At 39.5% G+C, this 18,963-nt stretch overlaps 2 protein-coding genes across 6 annotated transcripts in view; one reads left to right on the top strand and one right to left on the bottom strand.

Moving 5' to 3' along the window:
* Positions 1–18,963, top strand: part of LOC109967493 (neurobeachin-like) — a 193,426-nt gene that overhangs the window by 122,053 nt on the left and 52,410 nt on the right. For all 5 annotated transcript variants that reach the window (XM_020613099.1, XM_020613098.1, XM_020613097.1 and 2 more), the window contains 2 exons: positions 7,128–7,274; positions 12,011–12,147. In XM_020613099.1, coding sequence (XP_020468755.1) covers positions 7,128–7,274; positions 12,011–12,147 — 284 coding nt within the window. The remainder of the gene's footprint in view (positions 1–7,127; positions 7,275–12,010; positions 12,148–18,963) is intronic.
* Positions 12,907–15,006, bottom strand: mab21l1 (mab-21-like 1). Its single transcript, XM_020613135.1, has one exon. It carries the CDS (start codon positions 14,611–14,613, stop codon positions 13,534–13,536), a length of 1,080 nt encoding a protein of 359 aa, XP_020468791.1. The 5' UTR covers positions 14,614–15,006; the 3' UTR covers positions 12,907–13,533.

The following is an 18,963-nucleotide window of genomic DNA, read 5'->3' as shown; positions in this document are numbered from 1 at the left end:
TTTATAAATAACCGCAGACCTAGAGCAATGCACAGCTATCACATTGTCCACCGACCTCATGGGTGTTTCAGCGTTGAGCTACTGAAGCTGATTGTTGGCTGCTTTCAGCTCTGCCATGACCGCTGTATGAAGATCATACTCTGCAGATGAACACATGCCCGCTGCTGTCACGGCTTCAGGTGGTCCATATGTCCAACACACATGCAATAATTGCACCTCCTGCTTTAGATTTTGTGGTTGTTCCATTATTTCTATAATAAGCTAGTTTTGTGGACTTTTCTGATTAGTTGTTTCCATTGTGGGAAGGACTGAAGTAAACAAACATTAACGAATTTTAAGGACCTCAGTGTCCACGGCAAAGAAGTTACACTGCTTTGCATCAACCTGTAAATACTTGACCAGGAAACTTGTAAAGCACGTGATAATATAAAAAATAATAATAATCACTTTATTTGGCCAAGTATGTTACACACACAAGGAATTTGTCTTTGGTACAGAACCGAGGAAGCCATCTGCGGCGCCAATCAAAACATCATTAGAAAACTCTCCGACCATTCCTGCAGAATAACATAACTATACTGTTGATCCATATTGCACTACACTAATAATTTGTACTAATTATTACTGTGCTTAAGAAATGATCTCTTCATCTTTGATATTTTCATTTTTATGGTCTTTTGACATTTACTTATTTTGTATTTGTTTAAGCTTTTATGTTTTAAGTTTGAAGTAATGTTATTACTAATTAGTAAGTTACAGATTGGGATAAAGATCAGTTCCATTCAGTTCAGCCCAATAAAAAGGTTTTTATTGAAACTACTTTTTGCAGCCTCTGGAAATGCCATTGGACATTGTACATGAGCCTAAATCATTCAGAAAACATTTTGATTAAAGTACTTCAACGTCAGTAAAGTGGAGGTTCTTTGAGTTGATCTGTCATTGGCAGTTAGCTTTACCCATTCTTCAGTTGCTCATATTGCTATAGGCATGTATCTTGTTTTAGTGACCGATGTCTTGAAGACAAATGCTACAAATACATATCATGTTATTTAGTCCATCAATTCACCTGAATATTTTTGAACTTTGTGTTTTGAGCCTCTGTGTCGTTGACTGAAGACTTGTTGAAGTCATGCTGGCATGCAGCGGTTTTAATGAGAAGAAAAATGTATAAACTTGTCAAGTGAAAGTTTTCGACTTTGGCCGGACAACCCTCTTGCTCTCCTTGAGAGGTGAGCTGCACTTTCAGGCTCTTTCCAGCAGGCTTTGATGTGGTTGCACAGTGGAGCCCAGGTTTTGTTACGAGTTACACTAATAAGGTTCTTTTGTTCTGTTTTTAGAGCTTTGGTATATTTTGTTGACAGCGACAGTTGGCAGTTTCTGTTTTAAATGTACTCTGACAGTTTTATGAATATTCACTTTTAATTAGCATGGTATTAAAGATGGGGCCTGTCTTTAGCAGATAACCTTGGTGCAGAGGTTGGGTATACATTAGTCACAACATCAAGGCTTTATTTCTGGATTTGACAGAGACTCTACGGAACTTTTTTTAGTTGCTTCCTGTCTGCACAGGCACCGGCGACTTGTTTGATTTGGCCCTTGAGAGTCATTATTAGAGCTGTAAAATCTGGGACTATTGGAGGAACCAGTAGGCTGTCCAAATTGAATACACAGTTTCTGGTTTGACAGCAGGATATGATGATATATGCTCAGCCAACATCTTGAAGAGGGAAGACTTACACTATTGTGTTCACAGCAAATGTCCGTTTTTCAAGCTCATGTGGGGAACATGAAAGTAAGTAGGATTTTTTTTTTTCCCCAAAGAAACTTTCAGAAAGTGAGGAGTGTGAGGTATTTTTGACAGCATCTAAGAGTCTCTGTCTTCAGTGTTTTCTCCTTGCTTTTAATAAAGACTTTTTGTTTTGCTGATGTAAATGTTGGATTAATGTATTAGTTGTGTGGGTTTTCAAGAGATATTTGATGAATTGTTTTAAACACTTAAATATGACCACCTCTGTGCCTACATTTCAGTGGCCATACAAGAAAACATCTTAAAATTGTATTTGTTTTCTGAAGTTGGTATTTTGGCAGTGCATCAGTGTAACCTTTGTAATCATTACTGTCACTAGTGTGTGTCTGTGTGTGACAGTGTGTACTGTACATTCATGGAGTTGTGTGATGGGGGGTTAAACTCAGCCTTAAACTCTGCCTCATTGTCTATTAGCAGCACTGACAGCTTAGCCAGCACATTCTGTCTCTGCCCTGTGCCTGTAATAACCTGCCCTGTTACAGCCAGCCACAGCTCAGTATCAGTGTATATTGTTAGGTGATTGGAATTGGGCAAGCATGAAATGGAAGTCACGTTAATATTGATCCAAGTGTTTAACGGGGTGTTTTACCTCCGGCTGTCCTTGCTGTCTCATTTCAGGTGAGCAGCTTCACTGAGAGCCGATTGCCTCGAGCACAGATTTTTATAGCTCTTTACTGCAGCAGAGGCCCCGGCCTTGTGATGTGATATTAACCTTCTCCAGCTTTATAATCAAAGATATTAAACCGTGACAAATGAGGCTGTTTACCAACATGCAGACCTACACATTTGAACGCTCCATTCACTAAATGCATGATATGCACAGAAGCAGTTATGTGGCATACGAGAGCGTTCGGGTCCAGATGGGGATTATTAGACACTGCCGTTAATGTTTTGATGGAGAGGAAATGAGGCTGTTTGTAACCGCTGGCAGCACAGTAGACACACACTGCACATCCCAGGATATTTAATAAAGATAACCCCAAGAGGAAGTGTCTGCACTGTATAAACTCCCCTACATCAAAGTTCTACTGTTTACTTTTATACCCTCAAAACACATACTCTGCAAAACAGATGGCTCACATCACAGGAAGTATGAAGCTGTCATTTTCCCCTCATTTTATCTTTCAGTGCAGAGTAAATAAAAGCCAAGAGACAGAGGGCAGAATTGCATTACCCTAGCAGTAATGCAATCCCATGAACTGGACCTTTTTCTTCATGTGGAATGTGGAGCCCATGGAGACAGATCATAGAAGGGCACAACCTGAAACAGATAGAGTCTGGGAAAAGGAAGAGATATATTTAAATCATTTTATAGAGGTCATGTTATGTAGATGTTGGAATGACTGCACAAAACACTAATGTAGATTAAATTAGAGTGAAGTTAGAGGGCTTCTACTAATGTGCATTATCTACAGAGATCTGGCAGAATGAGAAATGAAACGGAATAATTCTTGCCACACCTGCAAAGGTTTTATCTGGAAAGAGGTCAAAGATAGCTGTGTGTTTTTAGCTGTGCCCAAAATGTTGCCTGTCATAAAAGTTGACACCCTGACTTCCCTTTTCCAGCATATTATGCAGATCTTGCTTTGCTGATGAAACCCCTATATGTACGCTTCTCAGAATGAGAAACCTGAGTTGCTTTGTGTTTTATTTAAAGGCCTGTATGCTGAATTATCCAAAATATTTGTGAAATCTGCTTTTTTTCCCACTCCTGAGCAGAAATACCCATACGAGTTAGCTGAACCTTAAGTAAAACATGATGTTGTGGATTTTGATTTTGAGGAGTGGCAGTGACATTGTTGAGGCAGGGTGTATAATACATAGGAGACTTAGGAAAACATATGCTCACCAGCTCTGTTGAGGCTATAAAAATGAAAGGCCAGTGCCACAAAACTCTCTAGCACTGCAATATATGAAACATGACCCTTGGCAGCAGTATTAGAGTAGATTCAACAGTCTTTTAAAGGCCTTTCAACTCTTATCTATTCCATGCTAAATTGTAAAACTACAGAACACTAAAATATTACCAGTGTCAGAGCCTTTATGTAAGATTATAAAGTTTATTTGAATTGGGGGGGAAAGTAGGATTTCTAGTGCATGCAAGGAGTTTCTATATCATCTTCATTTATTAATAGTTGTACATGATTACAAATCTGCAAGCAACATGTTTTGCATTGTTGCTCCCTGAGCTCCATAAGCATACTGTAGCTATATTGCCATTTGTGGATTTGTTTGAATTGGGTTTTAGCTGTTCACAAAAGAATATGTTTAATTGATGTCACCAATCTCTGCCTCTAAGGAAAATATCAAAGTATTGGTGCACATGTGTGTTCTTTTTTTAATGCAACTCAGTTTTTCATTTATAGTGGTAAACAAACATAGGAATTTTCTTTTCAGTTTTTTTTTAATTTTTTTTATAAAACTGTCACCATTACCATTTTCTCCTCTCTGCTTCTTCTTTTTCTCCTGCCCCGTTGGTTTACACTTTAGAATGATCCCTCACTGTTTGAACGGGACTTACAAAATGTTAAATAAGTGAAGCGGCAATGCATCTTTTTAAATGATTCTCAAAATTCTGACATCAATATATTTTCAAAACAAAAATTATTCATATTAAAATATATCAGGCACTATTTTCCCCACTTCACCAACATAAACATACTCACACCACTAACTTAATGGAAACACTCCATAATAAGGCCTCAGGGACTCCAGAATGAAACCCAGAACCTATTGAATTTATTTTGTCCTTGTGTCACAACCCATTAGGTCATCTCTGTGATTTGTCATGACGATTACATTATAAAAAAACAAACCAAAATGTCACCAACAGCATGTTTCAGTGTTTTCAGTGTGGGCAGTTGGTAGATACTGTACATTAGAAGGACCCCAGGACCATGTGTTGAACCCTTGTGATGAGTGCTCAGGGGCAGCTTTCGTTGGTCACAGCTGGCATGTCTTTATCAGCCTCTGATGGGGTCACGAAACTGTGCAATGCACTTTACTGGGTGTAATTAGTGTACTCCACAGCAGTTTCAACGTAGTGATTGAACCAGAGGACCTGTGAGACTGGTGATCAGTGGCTTCTCCTGGCACTGTTCCTGAAGCACTTGAGAACAAATATGAACTTAAAACTGCTGTGAATCTTTCAGAGACATTCAAAAGTCAATGGCAGCGACTTCTGACGGACTTCTCGCTTTGTAAGGTTAATTAGATAAAAGCTAGCTGGCATACCATCATTTTGCAGTGACATGGCATAGGCACTATTTTCCCCATTTTTAATATAAATTTTAGTAAGTGAATATTTGTTGAAGATTGGAATTCCATAGGATTTGATGGAAAGATTTTATTCAGCTTTTTGCAGTTTTATTATTTGGTGGATTTTTCTTTTTTCTCTTTTGGTAATTTTGTGTGATAACACTATACAAATATAGCAGTATTCTCAAGATCAGTGCAGTGTCCTATGGATTGTGGAATTTGCTGAAGATAACCACAACTGAATTTAAGTTAAGGATGATTTTATATAGTATATATATATGTAAAATAATCCTTTCACACCATAAAATCAGCTGAACAAAGAATGTTTAAATTCTTCAGCAGGTGATGACTGGATGTGCACACACTGTCCCAGCTGGCACTTGTTCATTTTAATTTGAGGTCATTCGTATGAGTTACATCATACATTCAAAGGCTCATTCTCTTTGTTTTGCCAAACACTGGTCAAGGGTGAACACATGAAAAGCTTTCTAATGAGTCTGCCTCAACACCACTCCACAGCCAGTCCTTTAATAGTGACAAATTGAGACCCTTTTCACAGCAGCATTTTTAGTACAAGAATGTCTGAGACAACAGGCTATCACTCATGAGAAGATCACTTTTCATGTCAGCACATTTTCTCTTCAAGTCAAACCTCTTCATCTCTATTTATAACTATATCCCCTTTTCTGTGAGAACTAAGCTGCATTAAAGTTGATCATCCACCCTACACCGCTGCCCCCCTACAACAGTTGATGTTGGCCATTTGCATACAGAAATCAGCATGGTTTATTTGGTCTACTCAGCCCTGTACAGACATGCCAATCTGAACATCAGCCTGTCCGCTGAGCTTTCCCTCATTTGCTTGCCACATAATGATGGTTTACAGAATTGCAGTTTTAAGTTTCACTTATTCTGCTTTGATCTTTGACCGCTGGCTGGCTTCTCACTTTAACATTACACAGAATTTATTTCCAAAACACACACTTCTTCCCTTCGTCTGATGAAAGCGCTCCAGATATGAGGCAGAGCAGGAAGCAGACTTTTTTCTCAGTAGCAATGTTGACAACAGTCAAATGTGACCTCTTCAAGACAAGGTACACGTTCCACAGGGGAGGGAGAAGCAAATTAAGAACTGTGCTGAAAGGAAACATGTCAGACAGGTGTCGGCGACCTCCCATTTCTTGATATGTGTTCTTCCTTTTGTACATGCAAGTTTCTCCTCTGGTTATTTCCTACTTTGGACTTCAGAAAGACAAATTCGCCTAAACGGTTTGAGCGGCTGTGTGGCAGGCACATGTCGGAGATGAGCTGATATAAGCTGATAAATGTTTTGTGAGACTTCCTTATTTTTCAGGATGTATGAACACATCTTTATCAATAAGCATGCTCCTCTGTAGACATATGATAAAGTTCTGCTGTAAGCAGCTCCCTAATTATGCTGTCTGTTCAGTCCAACTCTTGTCAAATCTCCAAAAGCAGCAAATGATATCTCTAATCGAGTACGAGCTCAAAATGTATCCCCCAACACAGTTGTTGGTCTGTCAAGACACAGATTAGTGTTTCATTGTTGACCTTGTCTAAAAATAAACAAAAAAACCTCTTATGTTCAACCATGTGAAGTGTTTTCAGTGAATGAATATGTGGCATTCTTTCATATGCTATGGCAAGGACATTAGTGTTCATCTTATCAGGCTCAGGATGGATGCAGGAGTCAATGATGTGGGTGTGTGGGTGGTTTGGGGTTTTTTTTTTTTGATGACGCTGTTCGACATTAATATATTGTTTATATATTTTGGTTATATGCATTATGTGCTATACTGTACTTTCAAAGTAAGCTCAGTCAGTGTCTTTTCAGACAGATGGTGTAATTTGACTGAGCAGAAATTTAACACTGGAAACTGCAGTAGTTAATGCTACAATAGGAAAGGTTATGGGATTTTGCCAAGGAATATGCTATAACCAGATATTTCTACTCATTTAATTAAAGTGACTATTACCAGTCTGAGCTTTAGAGGGCACAAAGTTCATTATTTAGTGATCTCTCTCATATTTCTTTTAACAGGTTCAGATGAAGATGAGGTGGTCAAGTCTATGAAGGCCTTTCGCAGCCAGACTACATCCAGCCAGAACCCAGAGACAGAGCTGATGCTTGAGGGAGAGGATGATGCTGCCAGTCTACTGCAGGAGAAGGAGATGGACAACCTGGGTGGTAAGTCAGCAAATCCATTAATCCCAGGCCAACATCAGCATCACCAGTGGTCTTTTATTTTTCTTCTTCCTAATAGCCTGCATAGTTACCTGTACCTGATTAACATCAGTGCATCAGATCATTATGTTTCTGTGGGAAAACTTTGCGTTAATTGGCTTAATTATTATTTAGCATTTATTTATTCCGTTTTATTTGAGGTTTGACTTTTCTGGTCTGTTTCTGCAGTTCAGCCTCATGTAACTCTGGTGTTAAAGCCTTTTTCTAAGTGTTCTGATCTGCTTTGCTTAAGTTTGACAGTTACATTTTTGTGTCTGATAAGTGTCCTCTGTTTTGTTTTGGAACTCTTCAGCACAGTTCCTTCCTCGGGTGTTTATCTCTAGAGGCAAGTCTTCTAAAGTTAAACTAATTCCGGAAAGATGATCAATCCAGATGTGTCATGATTCATATTTTAGGATTTTTCAGATGGTCGGTGATTGAAGTTATATGAACCACTGCTTGCTAATACTTTATTTAACCTGGCTGAGCAATGATAACTGATAAATCTAACAAATCTCTAGATGATACTGATTGAACATTATTATAACTTACTGAGTGAAAATCGTAAGTAGACATCGAGCAGATGCAACATTTCATTAGTCTGAATCAAAACCCTGTATAATTTTACAATCAATCAACACATTGTTTAATCAAATTCTGTTTGCAGTTGTTTTCTAGTATACAATACAATATAGTGCTGTACAGTCCACTGGGAATTCTTAAATGACAGCATTTATTCCATATGAATAAAATGTTATAGTTTAACTGAACTTTGAATGACCTTGTCAAGAAAAGTATATAAAATGTGTATTTTCAGCATGGAAGTGAAAACTTGGATGTTAACGGAGAGCACAACAGCTTAATTATCCTGCAGCTAAGTTGACCCTCATTCTCTCTACAGTGGGTTATCATTAAGTAGTATTAGTTGACCTTTAGCAGCTGATGAATGACAAACACAAGCTTACATCTTTATTCATTTTTTAATGTATTAGTATTATTTTTATTGTTGTTGATTTTTTTTAAATATACCGTATATACAGTATCCAGCATCCTAACCCAACTTTAATACTTCAGCTCAGTCAGACACAATTCAGATTGTTGGCCAAACATCCTGTTATTTAATGGACATCACACTCCCTGTGTGTGAGCCAAACTATCAAGCCAACCATGAACTGCTTTTATAAAAAGTTATCCAGAGTTCCGTGGAGTTTTAAGTGGAGATGCGGACGATGCACTTGTCAATAAAGCCAATGCCGCATCTCATGCAAGCAATTGTTGGTTTATATAAACTGGATTTGTTAGTGGTTCGATACCTAAATATGTTTGTTTACATAGTATGAGTGAATGATTCTCTTATTTTCAGAGAATTCATTAATACTAACTGGATTGTCCAAAACTGAACAGTAAGTTGGAAGGTGTTGCAGCATGGAATTGCAAAAGTAATTTAATATTATTTATTTCATACTGTTTCATGCTGTAGTCTTTTATCTATAACCAGTTACAATGGCCCATATGTGTATATACAGCTCATGCTGAGCAGTGAAATCCCCTCTAAGACCCCACAGATGAATCTCAGAGATGGAGACTAACCCCCCTCCGCTTAGTCCCAGGGCCAGCAGGCAGCTGAACACGCCATGCCTGTCAGATGAACCCTGTGTTGTCCAAAGAGCAGAGCAGAGCAAGGGCTGAATCACAAGCAGAACTAAAAGAACTAATAATGAACTTGTACAAAACAGAAATACTGAGCTGTAAGATATGATACCTCAATGATGTGTCAGCTTGTGTGAATTTTTTTTTAGGTTGAATCAAACTTGTTTTTACCAATGGGAGCTCCCTCACTATAACATTTTTATGCCAGGTTGCACTGCCTGTCCTTGGCCAGTATCTAATCTCAGGGATGAACAGCCTTAATGAGAGATCTGGGACTAGAGTCTTGTCAACAGCAGTGCTCCTCCTGCCAGCCGTTGGGTCACCGCCTGCTGCTGCTGCCAAAGGGGCAGCGCCTGCACTCCAGGGCCTAGGCAGTTGTGGTTACTGAACCTGTGATTGGTTTTGCTCCCCCATAAAAACTGGAAATGCTGTGGGTGACAGTAAATTAGCCCTTTTTGTATTTACATATTATATTAAAATCAGATGATATATAAAGGTAAGATGAGCACATGAGAAGAAAAAAGAGGAGAGTCTGTAAAATCGACTGTTCTGCTGGCATAGTGCAGCCGTGTTAGTACACCCCGAAGTGCTGTTTAGCAGTCACAACCATTTTGTTCTGCCTTAATTTAGCCTTTCTGTATTCATTTTAGTCCCTGCTCAATACTGAGCCCATGAGTTGTGACATATTTATAAAAGAGAAAAACCAACACATTTCTTTTTGCATATTCAGGTTCTCCATGTTTCTTCTTTTATGGGTTTTTGTTATTCAAATTTCTATATGTCCTTAATTTAAGCAGAATATGGGTCACATCAAGAAAATATCGGCTACAGACAACACAGGAAAATGCTATTTAGATTAAATATTTAATAGTTTTCTATTTTAATGTTTGCATACAGCAGCCTTATTAAAGAGTGTAATATATATTTGTCTAGGATTTTACATGTGGCCATTATAGGATGAAAGATAAATGCATGCTGAGCATTGCTTCAGTGACTCAAATGAACAATAAGGCACTGTGCCTCAGACACTAAACATACAGTGGATTATAATGGCTGCAGCTGTGCGTGTGTATATGTATCTACTACAAGTCAACATGGCCATGTTTGCAGCTGAGTTATGGTGCTCAGGTGTAACTTCCACCTCCCTTTCTCTCATAATGGTGAATATAAAAGCACCTGGCCTAATCAATTGCTAGTCCACACTGGATTGTGAGTAGTAATATACCCATCTTCTCAGCAGTTCTCCCAAACTCCCACCACACCAAAATGAGACTTTTCATCACTTCATTAAATTGGCCTGTCATTTGACAAATATTTGCGTTTTCATTAAAATACCCAGCAGCGGGGTATTTCAAGCTTTTAGTCCATATGCACTACTCACCTGCGTTACTTGCCCTTAATTTCATTATTCTCACGTAAACATATTAATGCCATATACTGTAGCCTAATTATGGAAGGATCCCTGGGGGGATTACTGCCTAATCCTCTTCCTCCCCATGAGCAATGGATGCCGTGGCTTAATGCTCCAGGCTGGTGTGTTTCTCTCTGTGTAGGGTTAGACTACAGTCAGCCCTTAAAGTGTGATGTTAAGCAAGAGGTGGACTGGCTTGTTATTCAGGTGCTGGAGTGAACACAAAGACAGTCTCTGAAACAAGTCGCACCACAACGTGCTGGTAGAACCAATCAGAAGAAGAATAGTTTGTGTAAGTCATTTTGCTTCGTCTGTTGTGCTTTATTTTTTTTTACATCTTTTATAAACACGAAACGGCTCCTGAAATGCAGCGAAACAGGCTGAGGTACTGCATGTTCTCTTCACATGAAGCTTGTAAGCACCGTGTAGCGCCGGGGCTGATGGCATCGGCAGATAGGATCACTGTTAATGGACCCGAGCAAAGCTGGTGGAGGGTGGAGGGTGGAGGGGTGGTGGGAGGTCGGTTTGGCTGTGCAGCCTGTGAGAGCGATGAAGGGGCGCTCTGGGAGTTAAGACCGAAATCCACTTGTATTCCTGTAACACTATCGGCCATAATTGGCTGAAGAACGCAGATTAAGATTGATGAGACATTAAAGTGGCTCTTTGGAGTTTAAGGGATCGATAAATATCCTGATTTCGAGAGCTGTCGTTTGAGAGAAGACAAATCACTGTACCGTGCTCCACAGCCACACTGATCTGGGAACATGGAGGAGAGGAGAGGAGCGGGAGGGAGGAGACTCAAATAAAGATATAATCACTATCAGCTGAGCTGGCTCCCAAAAGGTCTGGACAATCACTTGGACTTGAAGACAATCAAACTAAAATACTATTTTCATTAATGCCTCATTGTAAACGAATATGTATTGGAGAATAAAATCCACATATAGACTTCCCCCTTTAAAGCAGTCATCACAAATATGAATGAGTGTAGATGTCTATTTTAGATATGTTTTGCAGATGCGTTGTGACAGTATTGGGGGAAATGAGGGAAGAATTGTAGGCTATTTTGTTTAACTTGATGGAAACCTTGTCTTTAACAGTGGTGGTGGTGGTTTGCGTTATGGTCCGATCAGATCCTACCTGTTTGTTGTAGCTGCATCACTGGTTTGCAAACGGGTACAAACAGATAATGTTCTGATGACACCTCTTTAGCCCTGATACATCCTTTGTATTATGCGCGCAAACGCCTATGTATAATGATAAGGATGCTAACAAATAAAGACTTGCACTGACCAGCTAGAGTCAAGAGTCAATGTGTTTATTTGCCATATGCACAGTTAGGAAACGTTATGCACAAAATACAAATGGAATATAAAGCAGATAAATAAGTAACACTAAATCTAAAAGCTATAATGTCTGATATTTTAAAGTGAATTAAATGTAAGATTTCCGTCATGTTTCTAAGTGCGTGAGTTTTACGCACGTCGCGGTTTGACAGAGGCCGCTGACCGGTTGCACCTCCACTAATCGCATTGAGTTTTAGAGAATTTGACAGAATGAACCACGTCCTTGCTTTATTGACGTACAGTAAAACAAAATCTTGATGTGCATGTTACTGACTCCCCCTTGCACTGTGCAGGCCCAGTGGTCCTGTGCAGCCCGGCTCAGCTTGTTGCTCCTGCCCTGGTGGCCCGGGGGACTCTGTCCATCACCACCACGGAAATCTACTTTGAGGTGGACGAAGATGACCCTGCCTTCAAAAGGGTCGAATCAAAGGTAAGTAACCTGTAAACAAGTGTGCAGAAAAGCGGCTGGTTTGGTTTCCGACGTGTTTCACAGTTGATTTATTTTTTATTGTAACTGATCGACATGTATTAAACATTCACTATATTTTCAATACACGGTTCTTAAAGAGAAAACGCGGATTTGTGAAGTTTTCAGAGGTGGCCACGCTTCTGCTCATGCTCTGTCTTGCTTTTTTTCTTGTATTATTTAATGATATTTTGTGCCCATAATGTTGTTCTAGGCTAAAACACCATTGGTTTTTATTTTGTGCGTTTGAATTTGCTATTATTTTTATGCATTCTATATTTTTTATAATGATGACCACTCGGGCCTAGACGTCGGTGCTGACAGACTATTAAGTCATGCCAACTTAACTGGCTGTCCATATCATATTTAAATAAATAAATACATAACCTATATTTCGTGCACAGGGGGTTGAGGCTTTAAAAATCCAAACTGGTCTGTGCTGTAGATATGTTTAAACTGTTATGAACGGAAATGACTCTTTTTTTTTTAATTTCCCTGTTGTATCACTCAACTAGAAACCCCGAAATAACAAATCCCTTTCCTCTTATTGCATGGCATTAGGCCTACTTCACTACTGTGAAAAACACACATAATAAAACCATAATGGGACACAAATATAAAACAGCTCGTTTTATTCGCTCTTTAAATTAGATAAAAGACAGAAATAAAAAGATCACAGATGTTATAATCCAGTGTACTTCAAGTGCATTGTTTTCAATTGTAAAGCAAAACAACAACCAAAAAATGTTTGAGTCCTTTAAATAATAATTCAAGTAAATTGATGGAATGTTTCATTGTAAGAAATGTCTTAACGCCTACCATCAAAATGTAAACTTGTCCATTGAAACATATGAATCAGACTACCACGGATGCAAGTATAAATTAATAACGTTTCTACGAGATAAAGAAAAAGTTCAGAAGTAGATTTAAACAGGTGGATCCTATTTACGTGTCACAGAACAACATTCACAATTTCAGACCACTTGAATCACAATCTATGAATGTATTTACAGTATAAAATGTACATGTGTGTGTTTTCCAAAGCTTTGTCACGGGGCTTTATTTTAAAGCATTTAAGTTGGATTTAGGCAACTGTGTGTCTTTCTGACTCATTGGTAGCCGATCATTTGAACTTTGCTGTTAAATACTGACACCGCCAAAAGGTGCACGGAAATAATGGCAAAGTTAACTGTCAAAAAAATCAACTTGGAACAGGCTAGGCCTGAACATATTCAACAACACAGGGCAGTCACATTTCTCAAGACTTTGCAAATTGGTTGGCAATATTTCTGTCCGCTCGTTAGGCCTTTTTAGCACAAATCTTTTTAAGAGGAGGTGAACATTTTTACCTCAAAGTTTCTCCAAGCTTTTGGGGTTGGTCAGTATTTCTCTTGCCAGTCGCCAAGTCTGTTTAGCTGCATTCTCTAGAGCAGAGTGAGGTTTTCCTTGAAACAGGTCTAAATTGGGCAGGAAATAATGCGGGCATCTTCTGCACTGCAAACATGAAATAAGCTGCAATAGAATCCCGTTGAGGCGGTCGCCGAGACAGTTCTCATCCCAGTCTGACTCCCTGGGATGCTTCTCACACTCGTAGGAAACCAACGTTTTCATGTGGTAGTTGTTCAGGGGTTGTCCTGGCAGTTCGAGGTGACGGTCGCGTAACGCTTTGAGGACTGACAAGCATTTCTTCCTGCATCCACCCAGGAGGAGCCGGTTCTCGGCCTCTGCGAACTGCAAGACCCAGGCGTCGCTCTCTGCTGAGCTTTGCTTGCCGTTCAGGGAGTAACACTCTTTGGATAAAAGATTGAAACCTTCCGCTTTGACTTCTGCCACTCGGTTAGGTCCCGGCCAGGGGATGTGAGGAAGAGGCCAATGTGCAGCACTTCGTGGCCAGATCCCAGTGCACTTGAACGCTGGCGTGATTTGCACCACATATCTGTCTCTAATGCGCAACTTCACCTCACTTGTGTCAGCGACCATTTTGACAACATCTCTGTAGCTGCATTTATCCACTGCTTGCGCCACCAGTGTCTGAAATCTCGATCGGATCTTGCGCGCCGAGAGGTAACCAGAGGCTGTGATGAATTCAACCCACAGAGACATGCTTCTCTTACGGCCGTCGCTGAGCTTGAGCACGGCGCAGCCGGGGAGAGACCCGTCGTCAACAAAGTTGAATACTCCCATCTGATTCAGATAGAGTACAACCTCGAACTCGGTGGGTGATATGACCTCAAGTCCCTCGAACCGGTTATCCATCTCGCTGAGAGAGCTGATGAAGCGGGGCTCCTGCACCTCAACCTCCTTCAGGACATCCGAAACCACCTTGCACACCTCCCGGATGGTCTTGGAGATCGCCGCTTTTCGAGACTGACATTTCTCGTTGTAGTATTTGTTGAGATGATACACCAACTTTGCCTGGGCGGCTATCATATTAGGGCAGAGATCCGGGTTATACACCGGAGTCTCGCAGTAAGCCGAGGGATCCAACGCGGCTGTTTGTACGGGAGCCAATTTTAGAGGAAAAAGAAAGCTATTTAAAAAGAAAAATATATTTATACAACTATTTAAAACTGTGCTCGGTGCACATGCGTAATAATCCTATCGTAGCATTTACAGCTATCGTACCGTAAACTGCATTGAAGAGCTCGATGCAAGTCCTAAATTATCAGGGTCCCCCGATTAAAAGTCCATTTCATCCGTATGAGGTTCAGTAGATGGAAAAATGCCTTTTGGTTTTTCTCTGATTACTGTGCCAGTTAGGAGTTCGCGTAATTGCGCAGAGTGGAATGTGCACTCCTGACGCAGACGCCCGGTGTTGCTATGTTTTACAACAAGGACACACACACACACACACACACACTCTCTTTATTATAAGGGAGGAGTTGAACCCCAGATATCCAATCGCTGTCCGATGCGTCACGGCTTCACAGTTTATCGAAAACAAATTCATTCCCGGGTGTTATATACAAGTAAAAAGTACAGGTTGTAGTAGTACATCGAGGAGCGGAAGTACACCTACGCATTTGGAGAGAAAGGGGGGAAACGTCTGCATTTCACCGCGTTACATTTGCTTTGTCTTGGACTTTGCCTTCTGCTTTTTCTAGTCCGCTATGTTGAATTATATATGAAACAGTAGGTGGCTTTAGAGTTGTTTAAGAATGTGTCTTCAGCTAATATATTTAAAATCTGCCATATTATTTAAACAGTTTAATCGTCTGCAGCACATCAGATCTAATTTCTTCCACGCAAGACACATCAGACAAATTAAAATTAGAGATAAGGAGTAATTTAGACGATTTTTGTTACACAAAATATATCTTTTTTTTTATAAACGACATTTGTCTTATTTGTTGTGTTTTTGATGCCTTGCATTAATACAACAATCTTGATTTAGATGATCAGTAACATTTTTCAGGATTAGTTACATTTATTGAACAGTCTGATTGAGCTGCTTGTTTCTGAAAGGTTAAAGAGTTATAGCGCAATTTATATTTAGCGTTATGATTCTGGTTGACATGAATTAACATGGCTGTGATGCAGAGGAAGTTTATATCCCGAGCTGGGCTTTTTTTTTACTGCGGGAAGAGCCTGGAACATGTTGAGCAATAATTCCCCACTCCAGTATTTTTCATCCTTTTAATTAATATGTATTTTGGTGAAATAAAAATATTCCTCTAACAATTGTGAGCTTAACATCATTTTAATACATTCCACGAAAATTCAAATGTATATTAGCCTGTTTACCGTTGTAGTGTTTTATTGTGTTCATCTGTCATAAGAGAGAAGAATGTGTTGAAAAGAGTGAAGCTGCGATTTTATATTATTTTACATTTGAAAATGCTTGTTATATTGAATCAGCCATAGTTTTTATTTTAATGAGTGTCAGTAATTCTAATTAATTATTAAAATGAAGAGAGCACTGGCATTCTACAGCCTGTTGTTGGTAATGATGAATAGTTTCTTCAGCAGCAGCAACAAAGCAAAAATAACAACAAAATAAACATAGTTTGAATGTAAAAAAAAAAGGAAATTAAATTTAGAAAACATTTATTACTAATAACTCTAATTAAGATTGGCATGGCTTCCAATTCCTATGATTTGAGGCACAGCTATGCTGGTCTGATACAGACAGTGATTCACAATAAAGAGATCTTGGCTTCGCCCAAACTCTCATCATTGCACTAGCACTTCATCTCCCAAGGTACAGTACATATTTTGAACATGACTACAAAAAGCTGATGTTGGACAGATCAGATAAGGAACACAAAACATTTAACTCATCTGAGCTCTAGTCAGAACAGCATATGACCAGACACTATGAGGGCACACAGCCGCTCATCAGCTCGAAGTCTTACTACCTGGATGGAAGTGAGCGGGAGGTGGCGTGTGAGGGAAGGACCCTGATAGATAGGTGACTCCCATTATCACCACAGCCTGTCATGGACACACTGCAAGATTCTTGGCAGGCCCCAGTGTCAATTTTACACTGTTGCCAGGCAGAAATGACACATATGGAGTAGCATGTTTTGCTTTACATTAACCTAATTTGGTGACACGCTAGAGGTCTAATAATGGTTCGTTCTGAAATTAAATAATACCATTAACTAAATAAATATTTTCTTATTGACATATTTCTGAAGGATATGGACGACATTATGGAAGGTTTTCATGTGGTGAGATGTATCTTCAAACCTCTCGGGCTTTGATAGTCTTTTCTCTCACTCTCCCACTGTCTGTGACCCAGCAGGTACCTACCTGTCTTTTATTGAAACCAGACCAGCCTCACTTTTCGGACAGTCCTGCTCCAACTCAGATACCTCTGAATTCAGTTACACCTCTTGAGTTTGTGCTCCAGTCTGTGGGGGGTGGGGTGTCATTGAGATTAACACCTCTAAATCTAAAGCATGTGGCTGCCCAGTTTGCAGACTGACCAGTAACTCAATGTGCAGTGCAGTCCCAAGTCTCCAGCAATTGTTAGGTCTGGCCTAAGACGAGCCATTCTTCTCACCCATATCTTTACCATTACAGCATTGCAAGCTCTGTTGCTTCATTTGCCGTCCCAGTAGGCTATAGGAGACCCCCCAGTGTGATATATGGGGCTGTGAATCCAGCACAGGCCTATTTTTGACCCAGCAAAATGCATGCATGATTGTGTAAATCAATACAATGACTTCTATTTCCCCTAATTTTGCATGAGCATGTGACCCTGTTTTGAAAGACTCTTTGTTTCCAGAGCATGCCTCCACACTTATTCATATTTTCTCCTCCGTTTTATTTTTGGCTTTCTTCAAACAAGACTGATCATCCTGTTAATCTGGCCTGACACAGGGTGAATGGTTTTTTCTTTGATTGCCAAAATTGCCTTTAAATTAGACTGTTCATGTTTTGAATGATTTTGGATCATTTTTTTCACTGATTGTAGCAGATCAAATTAATGTATGTTATAGTTAGTTGTATTCTGTCTCTCCAGTTCTCTCCATACTGTAAGTTTCAACTTTCTGTATTCCATGATGACTGGAGGGAATGGTCGATGAGTTATGTATTGTAAGTGTAGCATTTAAAATGGATGATGTTTTATTATTTAAATAATTCTGTTACACAAGAACAAATAAGGTCTGACATTTACTTTTTTATTACATATCTGGGGTCATTTGGTTTGGAAGGAAATGTCAGGCCATATCCCATACAAAGCAAGTTTTTCAGCTAGTTCCCAAGCTAATGTGCAGATTAGTCAAAGGCCTTAATAGGATGACATATTTCTGTATAAATGAGATTAAAAGCAGCAACACATTGGAGATATGACATCAATACTGGCTCTAAAACTGTGTGGGGGAAAAAAACAATTCTTTAATCTCCTGGGACAGCCAGTCACTTTGAAACATTTTCTATAATTTCATTTGTCATAAAATGAAATTGTCATTGGGATTTTTAATAAGTGAACATTATTATTCAAAGCAATATGGTGTCTCTGTAGGAGGTCAGTTAATTTCTGAGCCTGGAGCCTCACCGAGGACCCCTTTTGGATTATGTCCATTCATTAGTTTTATTCTCAACTGTGTATTACCAGCCTCCTTCAGAGAAGTCAGGAAGCTGGACGACGTAGCCAGAGGCTCTCAGAGAGCCTCTAGTGATCAACTCAGCAGGCTCTTTTCAATAAGAACCATATCAACTGCATATGCACACACTGAAAACACTAAACTTATCAGCATGATCGAATTTTTGAGAAAGCAGAGCGCTGGACAGAAGTGTAAATTATAAAACTTAATTGATTGTCTCAGCTTCATTTGGCCCTTCACCCCTCCCCTCTGCAATATGGTACGCCTGTCAGCCTTTGTGATAAATTGCATGCATGTATTTGCATGAATTTAGCATGAATACAATTCTGTTTTGTTTGCCTAAATAACAACCCAGAAAGTGTCTGGTTCACTTCACAGAAATGAAAATACAACCTTCCATTTCCTGCACAGGTTATGCAGTTGGCTGTTGGCTTTAGTGAAAATGTGGGTGCAGTGCCACTTGTTTTATGAGCACACAGTTTAGCGTTGTATTTTGTCATACATGACAATGCTAAACATTGTGTGTGTAAGGGAATTCAGCGGGATTGTGGCGGGTGAATTATCACTTTATTCAGCATGCGTTTTCTCTATAAATTGGGTCAGGCTTAGTTTACTCCCCAATAATTGACTAGTGTATTTGTAAATGCGCAGGTCTTCATTTTCTTTTATTTAGCAAAGAAAACTATATGCCAGTCTTCCATCTTGTTTGCTGTAAAAGGTTCAG

This window comes from Monopterus albus, unplaced genomic scaffold, assembly GCF_001952655.1.
Source record: "Monopterus albus unplaced genomic scaffold, M_albus_1.0 scaffold130.1, whole genome shotgun sequence".
In the NCBI taxonomy this organism is placed as follows: domain Eukaryota; kingdom Metazoa; phylum Chordata; class Actinopteri; order Synbranchiformes; family Synbranchidae; genus Monopterus; species Monopterus albus.
This window is presented reverse-complemented; position numbering and strand designations above follow the sequence as displayed.

Excerpts from the sequence above, each read along its gene's own strand:
- mab21l1 (XM_020613135.1), bottom strand. The coding sequence starts at position 14,613 with ATGATAGCCGCCCAGGCAAAGTTGGTGTATCATCTCAACAAATACTAC.